This window comes from Artibeus jamaicensis, unplaced genomic scaffold, assembly GCF_021234435.1.
Source record: "Artibeus jamaicensis isolate MK-2021 breed Jamaican fruit bat unplaced genomic scaffold, CSHL_Jam_final contig_354, whole genome shotgun sequence".
NCBI classification, from domain to species: Eukaryota; Metazoa; Chordata; class Mammalia; order Chiroptera; family Phyllostomidae; genus Artibeus; species Artibeus jamaicensis.
Window position 1 is genome coordinate 7152075 of NW_026521803.1, and position 25941 is coordinate 7178015.

Below are 25941 nucleotides of genomic sequence, written 5' to 3' on the forward strand. Positions count from 1 at the left end.
CATTGCTTAGTTGTTTTTGGAGCTTTGGTCTGTTCTTTCATTTGAGCCATATTTGTTTGTCTCAGCATGCCTGTATGTAGTAAGGGTTGGGGCCTTAAATATTCACCAGGACAGGGCAACCCATATTACTGCACAGTGGTGCTGTAGGTGGGGAAGGAGTCTGAGAGGGAACAATGCTGCTTGCTCAGCTTCCAGCTGGCTTTCAATCACTTTCCTGGCTACCCACAATCAAATTAGGCCCTTCTGGTGCTGATTCCCAGGTGGGTGGGTTTGTGTATATTCTAGGATACTGTGGGTCTTTCCAAAAATCTCTCCTGTGGGACTGGGAGTTTCTCCTGCCAATGCCATCCCCACAGGTTGTTACAGTCAGAGGTTTTGAGGCTTTATTTCTCCACACTTGAACCTTGGGTTGCGCACTCTGTCTCGCTTCCTAGTTCTTCCCAGTTTATCTGGATGCAAATGTAGGACTGCCTGGTCCACCAGCCACCACCTTGCCTTGAGTCCTCTGCACCACTCCTACTAGTTTGGATGAATGTTTCTTCTTTAACTCCTTGGTTGTTGGACTTCCATACAGTTCAATTTTCTGGCAGTTCTGGCTCTTTTCTGTTTTTACATTTGTTGTCATCTTCTTTTGGTTGTGCAAAGAGGCAAAGTGTATTTACCTATAGCTCCATCTTGGTCAAAAGTCCTAAAACCTCTCTTGCACTTAATATTAAGTAGTTGCATTGTTATAGGTTTCAATATGCATTTAATTTTAATTTATCCTTCTCATTAATAGGGGTAAACCTTTGAACTAAGGACTTACATTTTTTTAATATTACCTAATTTCTCTTTCAGAGTTAGTGCAGTGCAAGTCTATACTACCAGTATTCAAATTTAACAAAAGTTCAGGTTTCACCTAATTGCCTCATCTGCTTTTTTTCCTCTTTCTTTCTTGCTTAAGATTCTCAGCTAAGTAACTCGAAAACTGTATGGATTATTTTCTCATATAACCACAAGGTCATTATCATACCTAACACAATAACAATGATTTCTTGGAATCAACTAATATGGAGACCATCATCAAACTTTCAAAATTGTCTTTAAAATGTGTTTCATTGCTACTATTCTCTTTGTCTATTTTTGTTTTGTTTTCTAGAATTGGGATGCAGATGAGATTCATATATTACATTGGGTTGTTATTACTCCTACATTTTAAAATATAAAGTAGCTTCCCCTTTTCTCTCCCCTCCTTTATTTTCATGTCACCGACTTTTGGAAAAGCCAGGTAACTTGTTCCATACTATAAAATGTTCTGTGTTCTGGAGTTGTCAGTTTGCTTCTTTATGGCACCATTTAAAGTATCTTTTTCTGTCTCCCATGTTTCTTATAAAAGAAATTAGCTCATGCAATTATGGAGGCTGAGAATTCCCAAGATCTACAGCCAGCAAGTTGGAGACTCAGGAGAATCTATTTGGTACATAATTTTTAGTACCAAAGGTAGCATGCTTGTGACCTGAGAAGAGCTGATATTTCAATCTGAGTTTGAAGGCCAGAAAAGACCAATGTCCCAGCTCATGTAGCCAGGAAGAAGGAGTTGCCTTTTACTCAGCCTTTTTGTTCTATTCAGGTCTTCCATTGATTGTACAAGGCCCATGGGCATTAGAGAGGGAAACTCACTTTACTCCGTCTACTGATTTAAATATTGATTCAAACTTTGATCCTCATAGAAAAATGTTTAGCCAAATGTCTAGGCATCCAGTGGCCAGTTGATACATAAAATTATCGTAACTGGTATACTAAAAATCATGACACTGCATAATTAGAGGAGCCACCTTGGTCCATAGAAAACACAGAACACAATAGCAGAAGAAAAGTTCCTTCCACCCCTATCTCCCAAAATTAGGGTGCTGAAACAAGAAGAAAGAAAAATAGATGTTCGATGACAAACCCTAAATGATCCCTATCGTGGCGGACCCTGGCTAGCAGAGTCCACCTGTTGTGGCTGATGGCGAGAATGAATGCACAGGGGACAACAATCCTGTGGAGAAAAAGGGAACAGCACGACTACTCTCTCAAAGGGAGAGTGCCTATGGATGGATGCCTCGCCACTCCCTCAAGAGGGGAGCGCCCCGACCCTTGCCTAGAAAGGCTTTTATTGTTTTCCTGCAGTCTTACATCAGAGAAATATTTATTATCTATTACATAGAATATTATTGTCTATGTTTTAGGTACAATCAAGAAAATGAAAACAACATGCAGAAGGGAATGGTGATGAGCCTATTAGCTCTGTCCTTGGGAGAACTCATATAGGCTTTGGAAATTACCTTGAAGATAGACAATACACATTTGTTGTTTTAGACCAGGGTGATGGAGTTTTAGCAAGAGCAAGCCGTAACAATCTGTATGCATTTTCTAGGCCTGATTTCCATGGGAAAACCTGGTTTGAAGGTCTGGCTCCTGCCCACCACTTTGCTTCTGTAGGTTTTCTATACGGAGCTGAGTCACATTTGCCAGATCAAAACAAACCAGTCCCCTACACCCTATAGTGTTTTTGGCCTTGCCATCAAAAGAGACTCCAAAGCTTCACTAACACTATGTACAAAAGCATGTAAAATTGGTAAAAAAACAAAAAACAAAAAACAAACCATGTTGCATTGAAAGATACTGACATTAGGCAACCCCAACAGTACCATTACTATGAAACAAGACATTCTTCAATCACTTTCCCACTTTAAACCCAGCTCCTGCTCCTTTATTACTCACCTTTAATTATGTAAATAATTTTCAACTATGATATTTCTGATACTATAGTAATAGGTGAACTATTTCAGTAAGGTTTATTGGTTTCAGAAACTGTAACCTCCCATGGCTAAGGCTGAGTAAAGAGACCATGGGATCATAAGCCACTAAGGAGACAAAGCTTATCTTCCTTACAGGGGCATTGTCTCTGCCCACTTTACTTCACCCTGCTTGGCTCTGAGAGGACTGGTTAGCCAGTGACAGGTAAGATTCCTCAAAGGAGGAACGACCTAAGACAGGCATCATTGCAAAGAGGCCCTTAGGGAAGAACATGGGAAGTTATAGAAAAAAAGGGTGATGGACCCTCACACCTTGGCTTTGACATAGCCTGAGTCTTCCTTCTGTCTGCAAGAAATCTCCTATACTCTTGGCTGCCTTACTTCTCCTGCCTGACTTAAGTCTGAAACAATGATGGAGGGTGGTTTAGCCCTGGGCAGGAATGGGCGGTTTCCTGGGGCTACCAGGCCTAAGAAAGAATGCATAAAATCCTGTAAAACCTGCTTTGCTAATAATGCCCTCAATTTTCTGATAAGGGCCCAAGCATAAAATGAGTTTGTTTCCCAATGGATTATGGCCCTTTAGCTAACTGACCCTGACTCAGAATAAGCCCTCATAGTTCTTTGCATATTAGCTATTGTTTGATCATTACTGCCTGACAATAATGACTGAAGACCAGGAATTGAACCAGTGACCTTTCGGTTTACTAGACTGCTCTCCAACCAGCTAAGTCACAGCAGCCAGGCTACATCAACTTGATTTTTTAAATTTGAAAACGTATCCTTTAAATTTCTGATATGTAAAGTTTCACAACTCTTACATTGAGGTGGAAGCCATTTGTGGAAGAAGCAATACTTGGTTCTGGAAAATAATTCAGGTGACTATAGAAGAAATATTTCATTATCCCAGGACAGAAATGTCTATGCTTCTCTCAACTAGTTTGAAACTAAAGGCTGGGATTCTTATAAACTTCCAAGGTGCTAGTGTCCTCAAGATACAACATGTAAGCTCCTTTTATTTTATTCATTTTTCCCTGCTTTAAATATCATACACATCCTGAAGTTCATTTTATTAATTGAGGACTGCATCTAAAAGTCTAGATTTTTACTTTATTCTTTTTAACACATCTACAACAAGATAATTTGTATATCATGTAATTTGGAGCAAGATTTTGGAACACCGAAGCAGAAAGTTAAAGTGGAGAACTGAGTGGCAGTAACAGAAATATTGGTTTAAAATCTGCTCGTGCACCCTCAAAGGATTTATTTGTGTGACAGGATGCTCTATAAAAATAACAGTGGTGTTGTTATTTTCATACTAGCAACTTACCTGGGAATCAGCAGCAAAATTAGAAATTTCTCTACTTTCAGAGACCTACACACATTTTAACAAAGATTAGTGGTGGGCAGTGTCTTTGGGAGAATAACAAGAAAAAATATGTAAATACTTCCCAAAGAAAAATGGACTCTTTTTAAATCACATATATTTTCATTTCTAGTTTACTTTTGATCCTCACATTCAGATTTCTTTGCATGCACAGAAAATTTAATCGTCTTTATGCTAAAATTTCTTATGGTAATTATTCCCATGTTATTTCCCACTGTACATATATTTATCAAATTCATATTATGATTTTTACTCAGGTAGTTGTTGTTTTTTTTTTAATATAAAATGTGCCAAAATTCCCTAGTTTTCCCCATAGAGAACCAGAGAAACACAGCTATGAGAAGCATTTGCCTTTGCCTCTTGTCTTTTTGGAAAGACCAGCCTGGTTTTTACTTTGCAAACCAACCCTTCCTCCTCTCTCACTCAACACAAGTCGTTTGTGTAGCTCTGACCTCACATGACCCTGGCATAACCAATCAGAACACTGTTTCTCTCTGCCCACAGCGATGCTTTCAAGGACAGACATGTGATTGAAGCAATGAGATTTCCCCAGATCCCAGGAATGGTTAGGGTTTGCCTGAGATGGCTGCACTTTACAAATATAATCCTGGTGCTTCAGTGACAGGAGATGACTGTGTGAAAAGGAGGCCAAGCCAGAGGAGAAAACAGCTGGAAATAACAAGGATCATTGACCACATTGTGTGAGCCCCTGACAATATCAGTTGAGACAATTATCCCCCTAAACGTTTTAATTAGTTAATGAGCAAACAAATTTCCTCCTCTTTAGCCAGTTTGGGTTGAGTTTTCTATTTTCAACTAAAGGATTTAGTATGTAAAATCACAGATTTTAAAAATGGTATCTTGAGTTCCAGCTTTACTTTTTTCACCACATGTAAAAATATTATCTAGAATCACATTTATGTGGCAAATGATAACATATACTGAAATTTACTAAAAAGCGTATCATTTTAATAAGTTAGGGAAACAAAGCTATATGTAATAGAAACAGCATTCAATTGCCAGCTGGGTGACCTGGGTTCTTTCCTGCTTTGTGTCTAAATGCAATTTATTTATTTATTTATTTTTGGAGCTAATTAATTTTTTTAATTGATTATGCTGTTACAGTTGTTCTATTCCCCCTTTATTCCCCTCCACCCTACCCCCCATCCCCACCATCACCCCCCCTTTAGTTTATGACCATGTGTCTCAAGTTCTTTAGATTCTATATTTCCCATACTATTCTTGCCCCCCCCATCTATTTTGTATCTACTGTCTATGCTACTTATTTTCTGTACCTTCTCCCCCCTTCTCCTCCTCCCACTCCCCTGTTGCTAACCCTCCTTGAGATCTTCATTTCTATGTTTCCACTCCTGATCTAGCTGTCCTTTTAGTTTGCTTTCGTTTTGGGTGTGGTTGTTAATAACTGTGATTTTGTTGTCCTTTCACTGTTCATGTTTCTTTAACTTCTTTTTCTTAGATAAGTCTCTTTAACATTTCATATAATAAGGGCTTGGTGATGATGAACTCCTTGAATTTGATCTTATCTGAGAAGCAACTTATCTGTCCTTCCATTTTAAATGAAAGTTTTGCTGGATAGAGCAATCTTGGTTGTAGGTCTTTAGATTTCATGACTTGGAATACCTCTTTCCAGCCCCTTCTTGCCTGTAAGGTCTCTTTTGAGAAATCCGCTGACAGTCTGATGGGGACTCCTTTGTAGGTGACTGTCCCCTTAGCTCTTGCTGCTTCTAGGATTCTCTCCTTCATTTTAATCTTGGCTAATGTAATTACGATGTGCCTTGGTGTGTTCCTTCTTGGGTCCAACTTCTTTGGTACTCTCTGAGCTTCCTGGATTTCCTGGAAGTCTATTTCCTTTGCCAGATTGGGGAAATTCTCCTTTATTATTTGTTCAAATATCTTTTCCACTGGTGGCTGTGCCTTTCCCCCTTCTGGTACCCCTATAATTCGGATGTTGGAGTGTTTAAAGATGTCCTGGAGGTTCCTAAGACTCTCCTCATTTCTTTGAATTCTTGCTTCTTCACTCTTTTCTGTTTGGCCATTATTTGCTTTCTTCTGGTCCACTCCATTGATTTGAGTCCCAGTTTCCTTTTCATTGCTATTGGTGTCCTGTGCAATTCCATTCATTTCAATTAGTTTTGCCTTCATATATTTGTCTAATTTGTCGGTATAATCAACCAGTTCTGTGAGGATCCTGATCACCAATGTTTTAAACTGTGCGTCTGTGAGTTTTGCTATTTCTTCATCGCTTAGATTTATTGGCTCTGGGGCTCTGAGATCCTCCTGCGCCATTCTTGGTCTGTTCGGGCCCTTTAGGTGTGAGAAGCGGCGGCTTGGATTCCCAGGTCGCTGGGTTGTGACGCTGTATGTGGGGGCGTGGCCAGAGCGGGGAAATGGCAACCCCCTCTGCCACTTCTCACAGCTGGGTGCGGAGGAGCAGTGCCTTAGGTGGTTCACCTGGGCCGGGCCACTCAGAGTCGCTGGGTTATGACACTGTATGTGGAGGTGGGGTCAGAGCAGGGAAATGGCGGCGCCCTCCACTGCCGCTTGCCGTGGGGACCTGCCGGCCCGGTCCAACCGCCCACTCCCTCGCCTGTCCACCCTCACACAAATGCGCGACCTCAGTCAACACGCAGCCCCGGGCCCGGCTGTCTCCCCCGCGGTCGCTCGGCTGGTCGCTCACCTGGTCGCTCGCTGGGTCGCTCACTAGGTCTGACCCTGCGCCTGGATTCCGCGGGCCTGAGTGTGTCTGGCCGAGTCCTCCTGTGCAACCCTGCTCCGTCAGCCGCTGGTTTCGCCCCTTACCGGTCAGGCTGAAGAATTTGTTGTTAACGGACTTCCGAAAAGTTCAATTTTCCGTGTTCTGGCTGTGTTTTCTGTTGCTAATATTTAGTTTTCTCTAATCTTGGTTGTGTGAGAAGGCACGGCACATCCACCTATGCCTCCATCTTGGCGGAAGTCCTAAATGCAATTTAGAACACAGACATGTTACAATTTCCTTCCCGAGTACTGATACAAGAGGTAGCTTGAGTTGGAGTATCTCTAAGGTCACATCCAACATTAAAATTTTGTGACTCTAAGAAATACAGTTTGGAGGAGGACAATGTAAAGATTACACTAAATGGGGGGATAAAGAAGGCAAATCACACCACTTTCACTAAAACCTGTGTGTTTATTTGAAGTGACAACATATAAAAACTTTGATTTGTTGGCCAAAGAAAAAGAAAATAATTGTGGTAAGATACATTATTGTTTTCCAATATTTCCTGTCCTTGTCTATCAGAATATTATGTATTCTCACTTCCTTGATGGCAGGCTTGGCCTTATCATTTGCTTTGGCCTGAGATGTGAGTGGAAGTGACATGTGATGTCTAACAGAAGCGTTGAGTTAGCTCCTGAGTCACTGTGTTCTCTTTTCTTTGCCATGATGGTCAGTGGTGATCTTCCAGACAGGGGCTGGTCCATCAGCCACGTTCCCAGGGTGAATAGCATGTGGAACAAAGCTGCAGCTGACCCAAGCAGTGTGTGAGGGAGAAATAAACCTTTGTTTCACAGGCCACGGAGATTTACGGAATTGCTTGATACCACAGCATAATCTAGCCTCTCCTGATTAATCCTGTAATGGTGACTAAGCAAAATTATAATAAGGTGGTTATATAGACCCTAGAGATTTTAAAGGACACTCATAAAGGCTTGTTCTATGTATATAACAGAGTTGAGGTAATGGTAAAGTAATAATGACTAAGACTGAGGCTAGCATTGTATTAATGCAAACATTCATACAATGATTTTTTTTTTCTCCAAACTTTTCTAAAACTGATTAGGTTCAACTCTATTACTTAATAGTAGCAAAATATGTTGAAATAGTACCAGAAACAAAAAAGATCCACATGTATAAAAATTCAGTAGTAGGAAGCTACTTCAAGCCTGAAGTGATTTTATATGAAAGAAGTTATAGTCGAAGTAAGAAATAATGATTTTTTAAAGTGAGGCTGATACTTATGTGAAAGCTGTGAAATCCTGAGACTTAAAAAATAAGTAGTTATATAAATTCCATGAGAAGTTGGAAAAAATGTTAAAAATACCCTCTAGACATAAGGTAACACCTGAAGCAATTACAATAAATTGTGTTTGTAATTGTATATAAAATCTAACTGTAATGATACTCTAGATTCTAAAAGAATATATTGAACACATGTAATTAATTCTCTTGAGGCCAATAAAAATATAGATAACTATTTTAAGGGGCATTAGAAAGGATGAATAACTGATTGTGGGCAATTTTATGTGCCAAATTCTGAAGTCAGGATTAACTAAGCTGGAAAAAAAAAACAAACTTAGAGAGCTTGTGCAAATAAAAATACTTTGCAGACGACAATGGAGACTATTTTATAGTCAAGGCGTTTTTGTACAATTCGTGCCTAGTAATCTTGAAAACAATCTCCTTGAAAAACTATTACATGAATGTTGAAATACAATTAATAGTCAGCTAGATTTCTACATTTTAGTCTTAAAAGCAGTAATAATGCAAATAAGCCACCCTATGTAACTATGAAGACCTTCAGAAAATAATGTCTGATGCAGTACTTCCACTGTAATCTCAAATTTCTCTTTTGGCCAAATCTGGTCCAATATCATACAACACATGGAATTATGGGAAACAGTTCCAGCATAACCAGCTGATGCATCAGAAAACGGCGAGGGACCTTTTATAATTTAACATACTGTAGTTATCGCTCTGCTTCTATGCATATATTTCCATTTTTACGCATGGTTATACAGAATTTTGTAATTGAGTTGTCAATAAATTATCTGATATTTTGGTTTAAATTTTATTATAATAAAAATAATGCTATAAATTGTTCTATGGCACCCAAATAAATTTATTATTTTTCTATATGCAGTAGCATCCATGTATATATAGTCCTCTATCTTTCATGTTTTCCAAAGTAGGTAAATAATTTATTATCAGTAGGGTGACCATATATTCCAGTTCCTGCTGGTTGTTTGGGTGTAATTAACTCCCCCCTTTCTCTTTCAAAAGTATTACGTTGGATAATACATATTGTAACTCATATCAGTTGTTATTTAGGTTCTTACCCATCTCCACTGGAACCAAGGAGCTTATCTTGATCCAGGAAAATGGGAGGGATATGCAACTTAATCCGTAGTTTTTGCCACTAATACCGCCAATCTTACTGTTACCCAATTTGGATGCTACTGTTGAAACCATCCTCAGCACCTGGGCTGTAATGGCCAGTTCTTGGTACTCACACATCCATCCCTCTAAAATCCTATACAGGAGCCACATGGGGTTCTGAACCCTCGCTCATTCCCACCCTTCCCGCCTTCCTTCCCAATCTTGGAGTAATTTAGTCTCTTAGACCAACTTTCTTTGCTTTCTCCTTTAGTATTGATACCACCCATCTGAATTCTCCTTTAGGAACACAGACCACTCAAAATAAAGCCTGGGCTGGATTTATGTTCCAGGGGGTCATAAAACACAAATATGATGATAAGACACTACTGTCTCAGTAATGCACCCTTACATTGCAATAAATATCCTTATGCATGTATATTTTGGTGAATATGTGTGAGCATTTTCATAGGATCAATTCACACAAGTGAAATTCCCAATCAAAAGCCATATATATATTCCAAACCACTTTACTGAGGTATGATTAACATAGAAAAAGCTGTACATATTTGATGTATACAACTTGTTGAGTGTGTACATATACATGCGTGAAACCATTACCACATCAATGCCATGTCATGAACATTTCACCTCCAAATGATTCTACCACCCTATTGTGTGTGTCGTAAGAATATTTAATACATGATATACTGTCACAGCAAATGTTTAAGTATATACTAGAATATTACCTGTAAGTACTATTCTGTAGAGTAGCTCTGCAGAACATACTCATCTTGAGAACTGAAACTTTGTACCCTTAGACCAACACTTACCCATTTCCTCCTCTCTCCAGGCCCTGGTGCATGATTCAGCTGTTTCCGAGTTTGACTATGATAGATTCCTCATATAAGTGGGATGGTGTAGTATTTGTTCATCAGTGTTTGACTTATTTCACATTTAGCTTATTTTTTATAGGGTTCTTTCCTTCTTGCCTTCCTTTTCCTTCCTTCGATCCCCCTTCCATTTTTTTTTTCTTTTTACTGTTGGTAGGCAAGACATAGGGTTAAAATTTTAACTTTATGTCTTTTATGTTTCAAATATATTCTCCAGTGTCATTTATAGTTTAATTTTGTTTTTGGAGGATTTCAAGTCTGCTAAATGTTACTCGTTTGGCAGCATTGGAAAATTCAGAGATTTTAAATACCAGACAGATAACACAACTAAGTGTGGTCCAGGCAAGTGGGTGAATTTAGGCATATGCCCTGCCAGAGAAACAGTTGCAGGCAATTGCTGCAGTTTATGATTCAGTAACTTTTGAGAAACAGAGTTACTGGAAATCAGGTTTTAATTGAAATATTCTGATTTAAAAAAATAGTAACTAAAAAGTTTAAAAATACTGTATGAGTCTAACAAAACAATTATGAAGGCTGAATATCACTAAATTCTCTTGTTCTTGTAATTTTTTTAGTTAGTTACCTTGAAGATTTTTGGGGAAAAAACCCATATAGTTAGCAAATGATGACAGATTTTTTCAATATATTTAATACTTATTGCTTTTTCTTATCTCGTTGTCTTTGTCAAGATTCTCAGAATAAGGTTGAATAATAGGAATCCTAGTCTTGTTTCTGAATCCGATGACTCCTTGTTATGTCTTTTTCCAGGTTGACTTATTACTTTTACAAAGAGAAGTTATTAATTATGTAACTTATACAAATGATATTAAGATGATTACTACATGATAGCCTATGGTTTTAAGTTTTTAGCCTTTATGGTGGAGTATGCATTAATTTAATAAATTCATGAAATAAGCTAATGAGAAATACAGTTTCAGTAAGTACATAATTTTCTGAAGGTGTTTCAATTTTTCTATGGTATCTAAAGCACAATCATGAAAGTCTGGTTGGAATGGATATGCCACTAAAATATAAGATTTCAATGTATAGTTTATATTTGACAATGCTATTTTTACATAAATATATTCTGCTTATAAAGTCAATTATAGTGAAGCTGACTTAACACCAACTACAAGAGGTTTCTAAGCTTTACGTAAACAAGATGTTTACATTTGGGAGACAACTGTTATATAAAGTCCCACTGCTTGTATTTCTTCTAATGAAGTAAATACTTAGATTACAAATACCATAAATAGCACTGAATGAAATGTTTCAGAATATTACACATGGGAAGTACAAAGTCACTTATATAATATAAAAGCTATTTACAACTTTATATACATATATCTATATTTATAGATAAATATACATTCAGTAAAGGGCTAAAATGGGTAATACATATGAAATTAATGCAGTTACTGCTTTTGGGGGAGAACAGAATAGGAATGATAAAGTAATACAAAGAGAACTTTGATTAAATTTTAAATTATTAAAAATTTTTAAAATATATTTTATTATGTCATTAGTTGTCCCATTTCCCTCCTTCAGTCCCCTCCACCTTGCACACCCCCTCCCACCCATATTCCCCCTCTTTAGTTCATGCCCATGTGTTATAAATTCTTTAGCTCCTAATTTCCCACACTACTCTTTCCCTCCCCCATTTTCTCCCCACTGTCTATGCTTATTATCTGTACCTTTTCTCCCACTCTCCTCCTCCCACTCCCCTGTTGCTAACCCTCCATGTGATCTTCATTTCTATGGTGCGCTCCTGATCTAACTGTCCTCTTAGTTTGCATTTCTTTTAGGTGTGGATGTTGATAACTGTGAGTTTGCTGTCCTTTCACTGTTCATCTTTTTTCTCTTCTTTTTCTTAGATAAGTCCCTTTAACATTTCATATAATAAGGGCTTGGTGATGATGAACTCCTTGACCTTGATCTTACCTGAGAAGCACTTTGTCTGCCCTTCCATTCTAAATGAAAGTTTAGCTTTCATTTAGAGCAATCTTGGATCTAGGTTCTTGCCTTTCATGACTTGCCTTTCAATACTTCTTTCCATCCCCTTCTTGCCTGTAAGGTCTCTTTTGAGAAATCCGCTGACAATCTGATGGGCACTCCTTTGTAGGAGACTGTCCCCTTACCTCTTGCTGCTTCTAGGGTTCTCTCCTTCATTTTAATCTTGGGTAGTGTAATTATGATGTGCCTTGGTGTGTTCCTCCTAGGGTCCAACTTCTTTGGGACTCTCTGAGCTTCCTGGATTTCCTGGAAGTTTATTTCCTTTGCCAGATGGGAAAGTTCTCCTTTATTATTTGTTCAAATAAGTTTTCCACTTGTTTTTCCTCTTTCCCTTCTGGTACCCCTATAATTCGGATGTTGGAATGTTTAAAGATGTCCTGGAGGTTCCTAAGCCTCTCCTCATTTTTTTGAATTCTTGTTTCTTCATCCTTTTCTGTTTGGTTGGTTGTTTCTTCCTTCTGGTCCACTCCTTTGATTTGAGTCCCAGTTTTCTTTCCATCACTATTGGCTCCCTGTGCATTTTTCTTCATTTCACTTAGTATAGCCTTAATTTTTTCATCTAATTTACAACCAAAATCAACCAGTCCTGTGAGTATCCTGATCACCAGTGTTTTAAACTGTGCACCTGATAGATTGGCTATCTCTTGTTCGCTTAAGTATTGGCTCTGGGCCTTTGATTTCTTCTTCTGTTTGAGCCATAATTTTTTTGCCAGGTTGTGCCTGTTATATAGAGGGGTGGAGTCTTAGGTCTTCACCAGTGTGGGGCAACCCAGTGTCTGTGTTGTGATGCTGTATGTGGGGGCAGGGTCAGAGAGGGAACAATGGCGCTTGCTCTGCTCTCTCTGATTTTCAGTCTCCTCTGCCACTTCCCACAAGCAAATTGGGCCTGATGCTGGTTCCTCGGTGGGTGGGCTTGTGTACATTCCAGGACCCCATGAGTCTCTCCAATGAACTCTCCTGTGAGGCTGGGAGTCTCTCCCAGCACCTTTCCAATTGGTGCTTTTAGGCTTTATTTCCCGATGCTGGGGCCCTGGGTTGCACAGTCTGTCTCACTGCCCATTTTTGCCTAGTTTATCTGTGCACCAATGTGTGACCAAGGTCAGCTAGCCACCTTGTGTGCCTCACTGGGTCTGCTTGTTTCCTCTCCAAGCCCTGGGTCTGGTGGGTCTGCTAACCCTGCACCACCTGCACTCCAGTCTGGCAGCCACTGTCAGACTTCCATACAGTTCAATTTTCTGTCTGTTCTGATTGTTTTTGCTTCTTAATCTTTGTTGTCCTGAATTTTGGTTGTATGAAGAGGAACAGTGTTTCCACCTACGCCTCCATCTTGGCTGGCAGTCTCTAAATGTATTATTTTTAAAAAAACAAACTGTGAGGACTTCGTGTCAAGATGGTGGCATAAGCAGACATGGCTCACCTCTTTACACAACCACATCAAAATTACAACTAAAATATAGAAGAACGATCACTCAGGAATGTCAGAAATTGAGCTGAGTGGAAGTCTGACAACTACAAACTTCAGTTGAATGGAAGTCTGACAACTATGGAATTAAAGAAACCACATCCATCCAGACTGGTAGGAGGGGTGCAGAGGCAGAATGAGCTGCTCCCACATCCATTTGGATAAAAATTTAGGAGGGGTAACTCAGAAGCAAGGAGTCCCAGTCCCACACCAGGCCTCCAGCCCAGGGTTCCAGTGCCAGAAAGGTAAGTCCCCACAACTGCTGGCTCCAAAAACCAGCGGGGATTGAATCCTCTGGAAGAACCCACACATAGACTCTCCTACTCAGACACACTCCCTAAGCTCCAGCACTAGGGTAGCAGCTTGAAAGGCACCAGTGGCACACAGGGAGAGACTATAGTGACTGCCATCAAGGTAAGCAGAGGCCATTGTCCTTTTGCTAAGTCCTCCCCACACAGAGCCAACAAGCTGGTGTTATATCTGAGACTTCATCAACCTGGCTAATACGGTTTGACCTGACTTGAGGTCCCTGGAGACTCTGCCTCACCCAACACACGGGTCCACCCAAACTGCTTTTCCATAAGAATGGCTGGTCTTGGCTCCTATATTCTATCAAACAAGCAATAGCTGGCTTCAATAAGCCCTGGCAGCAGCCAGATTAAATTCGCAGTTTGGCTAGACCTGGGAATCTCCAAGCCCCACACAAGAAGCAGCCATCTCAGATTGCTGTACAGCTCAGGCAGGGTGCCCCAGGCAAAACACAGGTGGGGGCTGACCTTGGCCTGCACCACCCAGGAAACCCCAGGGCCAGCACACCCAGTGGATAGTTACAGACCACATCGGAGAAGCAACACCCTGCCCCTGCAGAGATGATCCTCCACAGACAGTGGAGGTCAGTGGTCAGAGCTAGTCCTTGCAGCTGACTGGCATGGGTAAATCCTCCCATTGACTTGCCAACAGCAACCAAGGCTCAACTACAAGAGAAGGGTGTACTTAGCCCACATAAAGGGCATACCTGGAGTACCCAGCTTGGGTGATAGGGGAGGCTATGCCACTGGATCCTGTAAGACACCTACTACCATGAGGCCACAGTACTAAGACATGGAGTCAAAGCAGCCCCAATACATAAAAACAAACACAGGGAAGCTGCCAAAGCAAGGAGACAAATAAACATGGCTCAAATCAAAGACAGATCAAAACTACAGAAAAAGAGCTAAATGAAGTGTAGATAGGAAATCTAACAGATGCAGAGTTCAAAATACTGGTTATAAAGATGCTCAAGGAACCTAGTGAGGACCTCAGCAGTATAAAAAAGACCCAGTCAGAAAGGAAGGATATACTAAGTGAAATAAAGAACAATTTACAAAGAAACAGCAGTAGAGTGGATGAAACTGAGAATCAAACCAATGGTTTGGAACATAACCAAAAAACAACCACATAGAACAAGAAAAAAAAAAGAATCCCCCCAAATTAGGGTAGTATACACAGCCTCCGGGACAACTTTAAGAGGTCCGGCATCCACCTCAAAGGGATGCCAGAAGCAGAACAGAAAGAGCAAGACATTAGTAATCTATTTGAAACAATAGTGACAGAAAAGTTCTCTAATTTGGTGAAAGAACTAGACATGCAAGTTCAGGAAACACAGAGAGCCCCAATTATGATGGATGCAAAGAGGCTTACTCGAAGACACATCATAATTAAAAGGCCAAAGATTAAAGATAAAGAGAGACTCTTAAAAGCACCAAGAGAAAAGAAGTTAGTTACCAGATGGTTATCAGATGGGAGGGGGCAGAGGGAGGATGGGTGAAGAGGTGATGGCTTTAAGAAGTACAAACAGGTAGTTACAGAATAGCCATGACTAAAATGGTAATGGTAAAAAATATAATAAAGATTATATATTTTTTAAAAAGAGAAATTTGTAACACATATAAAAATAACATTTTATTATTAATTCTGTGGCAGGTATAAAATACATTTTGAATTTTTTCAGAATAAAAAATTATCAATACTATGACCATAATGAATAAAGTAAATGAGCCTTTAGATACCAGTGTTTAATGCAGTATAATTACAAAGGTAATTAGAATAACAATGTTATTAACAGGACAAACCTAGGAGTTATTATCAAAGAAATAGCAATATAGAAGTTAGCTGTAGTTGACATAGAATGTAATGAATATATGATGTAAAAGAAAATATTAGTTTCTTGATATTATGAAATAATGAAAATGTACAATACAGTATGTAATTCTATTGAACAATGTTGAGGTGAATTTTATCAAATAAAATTCCTGTTAAGTGACACATCATAAAGGAGAAATAATCTCTAGGGCTCATAAGACTCATAATTTATTTTATAGTTCCTGCATGAAGTATATTCAATCAATTAGAAGCTTTCAATCCAGTATAAAAAAATGACACCCATTACTGTATAATGTTATTTTGCATTTTTGAAAGTTTCCTTTATATCTTGGCCTACTAAAAAGCTTAGAAAACCAATAGGCATTTTTTCTATACTGTGACAGTTAAATCCAATTCCCCCCTCTAAATAATAGGTTACAATATGTGAAATCTACCAAAGTCTAGTAAGAGAAGAATCAAGACTTAATTCGTGAGTGATTTCCTCCAAAGTTTGGTTAACTTTCATATCCCAGATGGAAAATTGAGATTTATGGCTCTGTCCCCAGAGCAGAGGACCTAACATTTTGTTTCTTCCTCTCTAAACTAGGAATGATAATACAAACTTCATAGTTATTAGTGAGAATTAAATACTTTTTTTTAAATTAAAAAATATTTTATTTATTTTTCAAGAGAGGGGAAGGGAAGGAGAAAGAGTGGGAGAGACACATCAGTGTGTGGTTGCTTCTCATGTGTCCCCTACTGGAGACCTGGCCTGTAACCCAGGCATATGCCCCAACTGGGAACTGAACCAGTGACCCTTTGCTTCACAGGCCTGTGCTCAATCCACTGAGCTACACCAGCCAGGGCAGAATTAAATACTTTTAAAATCGAAGGGTATTTATTGTTTGATTGTATAAAATGTACATAGAAAACCCAACAGGTAAAGAAGTATGAACAAAAAGTAGTTTTTCCTCCCACCTCTGGCTTCCAGTCATTGAGCTCCTTTCAAAGAAGCAACCACTATCACTAACCATTAGTAGGATTTTGTATTGACTTGTGGATACAGTCTCTGCACTTACATAGGGATAGGGGGTATGCACTTTAGTTTATTTTTATAAAGCCTGAAGTAATGTTTAGTCTTTGAAACATTCTTTGAGAGTTTCAAGATGGTGAGGTATCTCATGGTAATAACAAATGCAGTGGAGAAACTATTTTTGATTTTTTTTTCCTTTTGGTAGTTACATACTTGACTTCCTTTATCCCTAATCTCATGAGCCTTTCTTCTGGTTAACTGACATATTCTGAATGAGTACTGGATCTGAGTAGAGTTGGCAAATGCGTTACACGTGTAACAGGGCTTACCTCACATAAAATCAATGACACCTTAACAAGGTATAATGAGATCTAAGAAGCATCCATTTAGCCAAAGGAGAAGAAAATTTCAGAATATTTTCTTTTACTCAGCTGGACTAATGTTACATTTTTGCTATGTTACTAAGTTGCAGACTTTTTAAAACAATTAGTACAAGAAAATGTTAAATTTCACACTGATAATGATGCAGGCAAATAAATCATTGTATTCAATCTAATGGCCAAATCATCCTATACAGCAACTTTTTAAAACCTGTAAGTAACAATATGTATAGAATTGAACAACAAATAAGTATTACTCTATTCAAGAATTTTGAATTATATGATCTCTAACATCTGAAAATACTTTATGGCAGGGTTGTCAAACTCATTTTTACCAGGGGCCACATCAGCCCCATGGTTGCCTTCAAAGGCAACCACGAATGTAATTTCAACTCCTTAACAGTTAAGGAATAGTTACATTTATACAGAACTAGAATTAGAAATGAAACTTAAAGATGTGACTGAATTGCTGCAATCTCATCATAAAACTTGAATGAATGAGGAGTTGCTTCTTATAAATGAGTAAAAGTGATGGAACCTACCTTTTGATGAAGATGCTGTAAAGATTGTTGAAATGACAACAAAGGCTTTAGAATATTAAATTTAGTTAATAAAGCAGCAGGGTTTCAGAGGACTCTAATTTTTAAAGAAGTTTTATGGGTAATGTTATCAGGCAGCATCACAAACCACAGAAGAATCATTTGTGAAAGGAAGAGGGAATTGATATGGCAGACTTATTTTGAAAAACTGCAACGACCCCCCAATCTTCGGCAACCACTGCCCCCAGTCAGTCAGCAGCCATCAACACTGAGGAAAGACTCTCCACCAGCAAAAAAATCATAACTCAAAAAGACCCAGGTGAAGCTTAGCATTTTCTAGCAATATGTTTTTCAATTAAAATATGTACATTTTTAGATGTAATGCTACACACTTAGTAAACTACAGTGTAGTATAACTTTTATGTCTACTGAGAAACCAAAAAAATAATATGACTCATTTTATTGTGGTGTTCTGAAATCACAGTATCTGTGAAGTTAAGTCTTAGTTGTGTTTTCTTTCTTAGCAGAGAGAATTCGGAAGTGTTATAAACTGGAAACTCAAAGTAGCAACCCAGTAAAACCCAACTTGATTAATATGATTCCTAAATTTGGTTATTATAAAATTTCTAGCAATAGGAAAAGAAAATGAAAACATTTAATGAAGTAGAGTTTGTTTGCCATGTTTAAATTCTTTCACTTTTTTTACTTTAAGAGTGGATAAGTTATTTTAAGCCAAAACCGCAAATGATGACAAGTGACAAGTTTCAGCCAAGAAGGCAGAAGTGAGGTAGGGGCTGTACTAATGCCCGCATTATACAGCATTATAAAGCATTATAATGAAACTAATTTTTCTGAGGCAGCAGTGACAGAGAACCAGCATCTAGACATGAGGTTCCTAAGTGGCAAGAGGAATGGTACAAAGCATCTAGCTTGGTGTGAAGTGTAGCAGGTATGGACAATATATTATAAAGCAGCAGCAGCAGCAGCAGTGTGGCTTCCTTACCATGGCACGTACTCATCCTTACAGCATGTCAGTACACTTTGAAATTTAGTGGTTTCCTGACCTGACAAGAAGCTCTCTTGATTAACTTGGTTTTGCAATGTGGCATTTCAAGTCATTCCTGAAAGCTCTGCCAGTTCTCAACCATTCTATGCTCAGATTAATATTTTAAGAACAAGTCCTTTTTTGCTTAATTAGAATTAACTCTGTTCTCTGTACTTTACTGGGCCTGAATGCATTAAATTAGATCTTAATACATTAGGTAATGGTGATGGTTCCAAGATGGTAAGGACATTGTCAAGAACAGTGAAGAGTCTGAGATTTCACTGTACTTCCAAGCAAGAATTAGACTTGCAGCATTTCATGGATCCTGGCAAAAGACAACAGACTCCTGGACTGGAGCCAAACAAGCTTACACTAACAGTGCAAGCAGCATAAGGTTCATGCTCTTGTCAGTTCCCCATGCTTCTCAAGTCCCATGGGAGCGATGCAGAGTGGCTCAGCTGGGTGCTTGAGCATACAGTGGGTTTGCATCACAGCTGAGGAACCCCAAGTTTAGGGTGTCTGAATCTTTTGTAATGAGTTCAAGCAAATCTGCCCAACTTTTGCTCTGGAGGGAACATTATCTCTATTGTAATGGACAGTAGACATACCTGCCTTCCTCTTGAGAAGTCACAGTATCTTCCAAGTCTGTTCTCTATATAAATCTCCTTGGAAAAGAGTCTGGAAGAAAGGTTTGTCAGAGCCTCTCCCTGCTCACAAGATGTGAGAACTGCAAAAAATTCATGGAAAATTGTTTCCCAACAGACAATAGGCAACTTTTCATTTCAACTGTAGCCATTCTTCTTTCAGAGCCCAAACCAGTTTTTATCTTTTAAAAATTCACTTTAATGTAATCATGGAATTGAACAAATATTTGTACACAGTCAAACTAATTTATAGCATGATTTCTATTCATTTCAGCCATGAGAAAACACCATAGCAGTCAACATTAAAGGTATCCATCCATAAATTACTTTTATTTCTCATTAAATGAGCACAGGGTCATTAGCATATTAATAACAGATATGTTTATTATTACATATCCATCAGTGCGGCTTTCAATACCACTTGAAACATGCATATCATCCTAGAGACGAATCAGTTTTCCAGTGCTTCTTATTTGATACATTACTGCAAAGCCATTATAAATTACTGAGGAGGTATTTGGTTAAAAAAATAAACAATAAATCATACTACCCATATGAATCTACTCTTGTTATTGGACAAGAGTTTAACAGTATTTATCTGGTAATTCCTATGTTAACTGGAAAACATCACAGATGTATTGCCATAAATTTCTTTTATACTGGTGCAACTTTCTACATGTTTTGCAGTTTTATAAAGTCATTCATTATTTTAGCAGGTAGTTTGATGCAAAGATTGTACTTAATTTATGAAAGTTCAACAAACCTCTAAATATTTAAAATTAAACCAATTATTCAATGAAAACCCACTGACACACATACTTTTTGAAAATATGTTTTTGAGACTTCTATATTTAGTCATGGCAGTAAAATAATTCTCTCAAATTAAGGCACTAAAAGCTCAATGCAACGCCCATTGAAGTGTTCTAAGAATAATTTACATTTCAAACAGTGCATATATTTCTTATATGTTTGTTAACTTAATGTCTTTATCACTTAAAACCACAAAGAAATAACATACAATTACAGAAATGATGTACCCCACAAAATGTTTTTAAACTTTTTTTTTGTACAGTTAGTTTCTAATGTCTCTAGTAGTAAAATAACTCAATATGGCTTGGCAAAAATGCATAGATTAAATGTAATTTTTTTTTGCCTTCTCCCATTCCCCAATCTACAAACTTTCTGAAACACATACAGTATTTTGTAAAGCATAATGTAAAATATTTATTCTCCATCAAGTCCACCATGGGCAAACAACAGTAAGGCTTTTAAATTCCACAGTGAGGCACGGAAGTCAAGTGATATCACTGCTTTTTAAAAATAGTTTCATATAGTCTTGCAAGAGCACAAAAACTGAAGTCATTTAAAAAAATTTCAGTTGTCTCATTTTGAGATATTTTCTTTACTCCTTCCATGAGCTGATCTTGATAGTGACGGCCATTCCACTTAAAAGTGAAAGTCCCTTCCTCTCACTCATATGAGGAAACTGTGTTCTATCATGATTGACAGGCATTTTCTTAGAAATTCAAAAGGCAGCACCTTTTTAAAAAATATATATCTAGCTAAGCTTTTCCCCAATTGTACTTGCATTACATAGTAATAATTAATCTAATCTACCTGTAGGCAAACTCGCAAAAAAAAAAACCCAAAAAACAAAAAACAAACCCCTCGATGTGCTTTTGTGCCAAAGCAATGACAGAGTAACAGCAATCAACCCTGAAGCCTGTGATATTGCGTCAAAGGAACAGCCTGTCTGCTCTGCATGGTTAAAGAAGCCTGGTTTATCACGGAGCATCACACACAATTCCACAAGGTGCTAGGCCGCATGGTTAGCTGTTGGTGGGAAAAAGAGAAAAAACTGTAATTTAAAAAATGCACTCTGTTGGAGAGAAAGGTAAATTACAACACATTTATATCTAACAATTAATAAACAAAATTTGAAGAACAAGAAAATAGAAAAATATACTTTGTGTTATCTCCTTTTTGCTTCTACTATATATATATACATATATATTTTTTTACAAAGCTATAATAATCAATTTTTAATTATTTTTGGTCAATCTTAAATAAAATTATATCCAGCTTTTATCCTACACAGGAGGGGCTGATATAGGATTCTACAGAGATAAGTCATGAGTAAAGCAATAATACACTGGAGTAGTATGGCAGCTGAAGAATACAGAAAGAAAAATGGGTATGTCTCTTCTAAGAATTAGAGTTGGTTATTGACAACAGGGAGTGAAGAAATGGGAAGAATTAAAGATAGTCTTAAGTTTGCTGGGAAGACCTCGGTGATAGTACCAGAGAAGCAAATAGACCTCAGCTTCTATTGTCAAATGCCCTTCTTAATATAAAGATGACACTCCAAGAAAAGCTGGTATTTGGTACAGGAGAAAAAGTAAAGGCTTTATAATTAGATGTAAACGGGATCCCATCCTGACTATGCCACTAGTTAGCTGTGATATTGTGCAAGTTGTCGAATTCCCTTGAACCTCACTTAGTCACATCAAAATGAGAACTCAATGAGTTATCATAACCTCTCTTCAAGAAAAGTTTTAGATCCTGGCCAGGTTCAGTTGGTTTGAGCATTTTCCCGATATGCCAAGGTTATGGCACGGATCCCATATGTATGTGCTAGTCACGGCACATACAAAATTAACCCATAAATGAATGAATACTAAGTGGGACAACAAATTGATGTTTTTCTTTTTCTCCCTTTCTCTCTAAAATCAGTAAATAATATTTTTAAAGATTTTATTTATTTATCTTTAGAGGGGAAGGGAAGGAGAGAGGGAGAGAAATATCAATGTATGGTTGCCTCTCATGCGTCCCCTGCTGGGATCTGGCCTGCAACCCAGGCATATACCCTGACTGGGAATCGAACTGCGATCCTTTGGTTCCAAGGCCCACGCTCAATCTACTGAGCTACGCCAGCCAGGGCAGTAAATAATATTTTTTAAATAATAAAAATAAATATAAAGGGTTTAATTATGTCCTATAATTGTTTTTATAGCATACAGATATTTTTGAAAAAATTCCATCAAAACCAGTTAACCCCTCCCCACAAAAGGATACTGAACTAGGAAGTTTATTTGTAACACCATAGTCACTGATGATACCAAATAATTCTTGTTCTAAAAAGACTATGCCAACATAGTTAAGAATAAAAGATGGGCAAAGTTTTATATGAATCTATTTATATTAAAAAGGGGGTAAGCCACAAGGTTTTTCAAATGTTAAAGAGCTATACCAACCAGTGACAAAATTTAACATGGAACTAAAAAAATATTACATTTATAAAATTGTTAACTTTTCATAGGAACCAATTATACTACTTTGTAAAGTCATTTCAAGTCATATATAAATACCTAGCTATAAATGATGCTCTTTATGGGAAAATAACAATTAGATTTAAATTTTAGTGGGTGTTATTCAATCAGTTTCATGGTTTTTTCAATAATTTAATCCCTGTTTTATTTTTCTCCATTACTCTTTAGTCCCCTTATCCCCCCTCCCCATAGCAATCACCACACTATTGTCCATGTCCATGAGTCCTTTTTCCTTTATGCTCAATGTCTCCACCCCTTAATCTCCCCCACCCTTACTACTTGTCATCCCGCTCTCCAAAAGAGTAACATTTCAATCTTTACCTAGTTTTTCCAGATGTATTTTTGACTACTTTCCGGAAAGACTGATTTGCAGTGGATCTTGTAGAAAGTGTTCGAGGGGATGCACGAACAAAACCAGATGGCGGATTCTTAGGTATCTTCTTTACTAAATGAGTTACCCACTTTTTTTGTTCATCCTGAGAACATGCTAACAACAGCATATCTCTTGCTGATGTTACATCATAACTTACTATGTTAAGAGAAAAAGAGTACAATTAAAGTCATATAAAATCTTAAAAAAAAACTCTACTGAATGCCTAATTGTAAAAGTTCTTAAAATCTGAAAAGATTTACTATGCTTAATTAAGCTTGGACAATATCTCTTTTTCCTTAACTTAATTAAGGCTGAAATTTAAAAAGAACACATTAACTATAAACTAATAAAAAAATAAAGTCAAATCAGAAACATAAAAAATGCAGAAGTGAAACAAATGTATTTTTAGAACACAAGTTCCTTGCCTTAAAATAGCTGTAGCTTGTACCCTTTCCCCCTAGCTACCTCTCATAAACTAGACATTTTGTCTCTGACACAGCATGCTGGTTCAGGCAGTGAAAACTAGATAAAAAAGAAAACAAGCCAGAGGTAAAAATTCAAGAGCAAACTATAGTGGAATTCACTTATAGGTCTTTTCTTCAATTTAGAATAATTTCTAAGTGATCCCCCCCCCTTTTTTTAACACAAGGGGTGATTCTCTTTAAAGACATTATGTACTAAGTTAAATCTATAACTGTAAAATAATAGTTGTACGTTGCTCTACCAGTACCAAAATATTTTTATAACCTCTTTTCAATTTGGTATAGAAAAAGCTACACTTGAAAAAGTTACTGGGACATAATTCTCTAACTTGTAAAAAATTTCATGCCTTACCTTTACATGGAGAAATTAAGTCTTCTTTCTTATCTAAGTGATCTCTATGGCACTTAACATGGCATCTTCGACATTCTAGGGCAGGGGGTGGCTTAAAAACATGCCAGAGTGGTTTGGCACAGGCCTCACAGTTGGCAGGAAAGTGGTAGAGTGTGGGAATGAACTCATGGCCTTTGTGATTTTGAAAATTAGTTTTTTCAGCTTGTTGTACTGGTTCCATCTCTACATCTTTTCTACATTCACCTTCATTTGCATATAGTATCTATATTCAGGAATGGTAGAAGAAAGAAAGTAGAAAGACTTTGTATTTGTACATACACATTTCAAATGTATAAAAGCATTGGTATATATATATATATATATGTCTACTTCACAAAATATACTTAGTAATTTCAGAATTTTTACCTGGAATATTTTAGGAATTTCTTCAGTTTCAGCTCTGTACACATCTCCTTGGGTTACAGGTCGAACATGAAACAATTTACTAAAATGAAAATAAATATAGTATAGGCCATCATAAAACTCATTTATAGTAAAAGATATAAACAAACATTTCTTGAAGAGAAATTAATCATTAGGAAAATGCAAATTAAAACCACAGTAGGTATCACTATACACCTATCAGAACTTTAAAAATAATACAAATAAAGCAAATGCTGATGAGGATGCAGAGAAACCAGATCACTCATACAACTGTGGCAGAAATGTAAAATTGCAGAGCCATTCTGGCAATTTTTTATAAAACTAAACATGTGCTAACCATATGACCCAGCAATTATACTCCTGGGTCTTTACTCCAGAGAGTAAAAATTTATATCTATGTGAAAATCTGTACATGAATGTTCACAGGAGCTTTATTATAATAGCCAAAAAATTGGAAACAATCCAAATGAATGGTTAAACTGTGGTACATCCATACTACAGAATACTACTCTACAAGAAACAAACTACAACTTGAATGGATCTCAGAGGAATTACACTGAGTGAAAAAAATTCAAAAGTTTGTATCATATTTGATTCTATTTATGTAACATCCTTGCAATGACAAAATTATGGAAATGGAGAACATGTTGACAGTTGCCAGGAATTAGGGAGGGGTGGAGAAAAGACAATTCCTGTGGCTGTAAAAGGGTGAAAGAGGGATCCCTGTGATGAAACTGTTCTGTATATTGACTGTGGTGGTGATCTTAAGAATCTGCACACAGGAGATGAAATTATTGTATATATAAAAAAAGCCCTGTGAAATTTAAAAAAATCTATAAAAATAAGTGAAAAGCAAGATTAGTGAATTCAAAGTCAATATATGAAAACAAATGGTGTTGGAACAGACATTCATATGGAAAAAAACCAATCAGATATTGACATGGGGAAAAAACTAACTTCAATCACTACCTCTTTTTAAATAAAAAATAAATTTGAGGTCAATCATAACTTAATTGTAAAATCTAGACCAATAAAGATCCTAAAAAAATTTCTTGGATAGATTGCAAAAGACAATAATTATTTTAAAAATCTGATACACTGTCTCTGTTAAAAGACACGGTAAAGAAAATTAACAGATAAGCTGTGTATTGGGAAACATATGCACTACATATTTCTGTTATTGCATTTATATCTGGCATACACACAGAACTTCTATAAGTCAACCTTAAAAAAATAAGCAGCCCAAATTAAAAATGAGCATAAGACTTTGAGACACTTAAAAAAATAGGCATACAACTAGCCAATATGTGTATAAAAAGATTCTTGGCATAATCAATCATGAGAAGAATACAAAATTAAAACAATGAGATAGCATTTTCTTTTTTTCTTGAATTTATTGGGGTGACAATGGTTACCAAAATTATATATTGGGTTAGCCAAAAAGTCTGTTTAAGTTTTTCCATAAAAGACACACTTTTCATTTTTACCAATAACTTTATTAATATGGGTATTTTGAGTATGTCAGTTGTCTCCTGT

The 25941-nt window shown here is 37.2% G+C and overlaps 1 protein-coding gene across 2 annotated transcripts in view; it reads right to left on the reverse strand.

Moving 5' to 3' along the window:
- Positions 1-19748: 19748 nt before the first annotated feature.
- Positions 19749-25941, reverse strand: part of ROCK1 (Rho associated coiled-coil containing protein kinase 1) — a 153870-nt gene continuing 147677 nt past the window's right edge. For both annotated transcript variants that reach the window (XM_037158389.2, XM_037158388.2), the window contains exons 30-33: positions 24388-24466; positions 23983-24244; positions 23097-23304; positions 19749-21279 (exon numbers count right to left, since the gene is read on the reverse strand). In XM_037158389.2, coding sequence (XP_037014284.1) covers positions 21276-21279; positions 23097-23304; positions 23983-24244; positions 24388-24466 — 553 coding nt within the window. In that variant the 3' untranslated portion in view covers positions 19749-21275. The remainder of the gene's footprint in view (positions 21280-23096; positions 23305-23982; positions 24245-24387; positions 24467-25941) is intronic.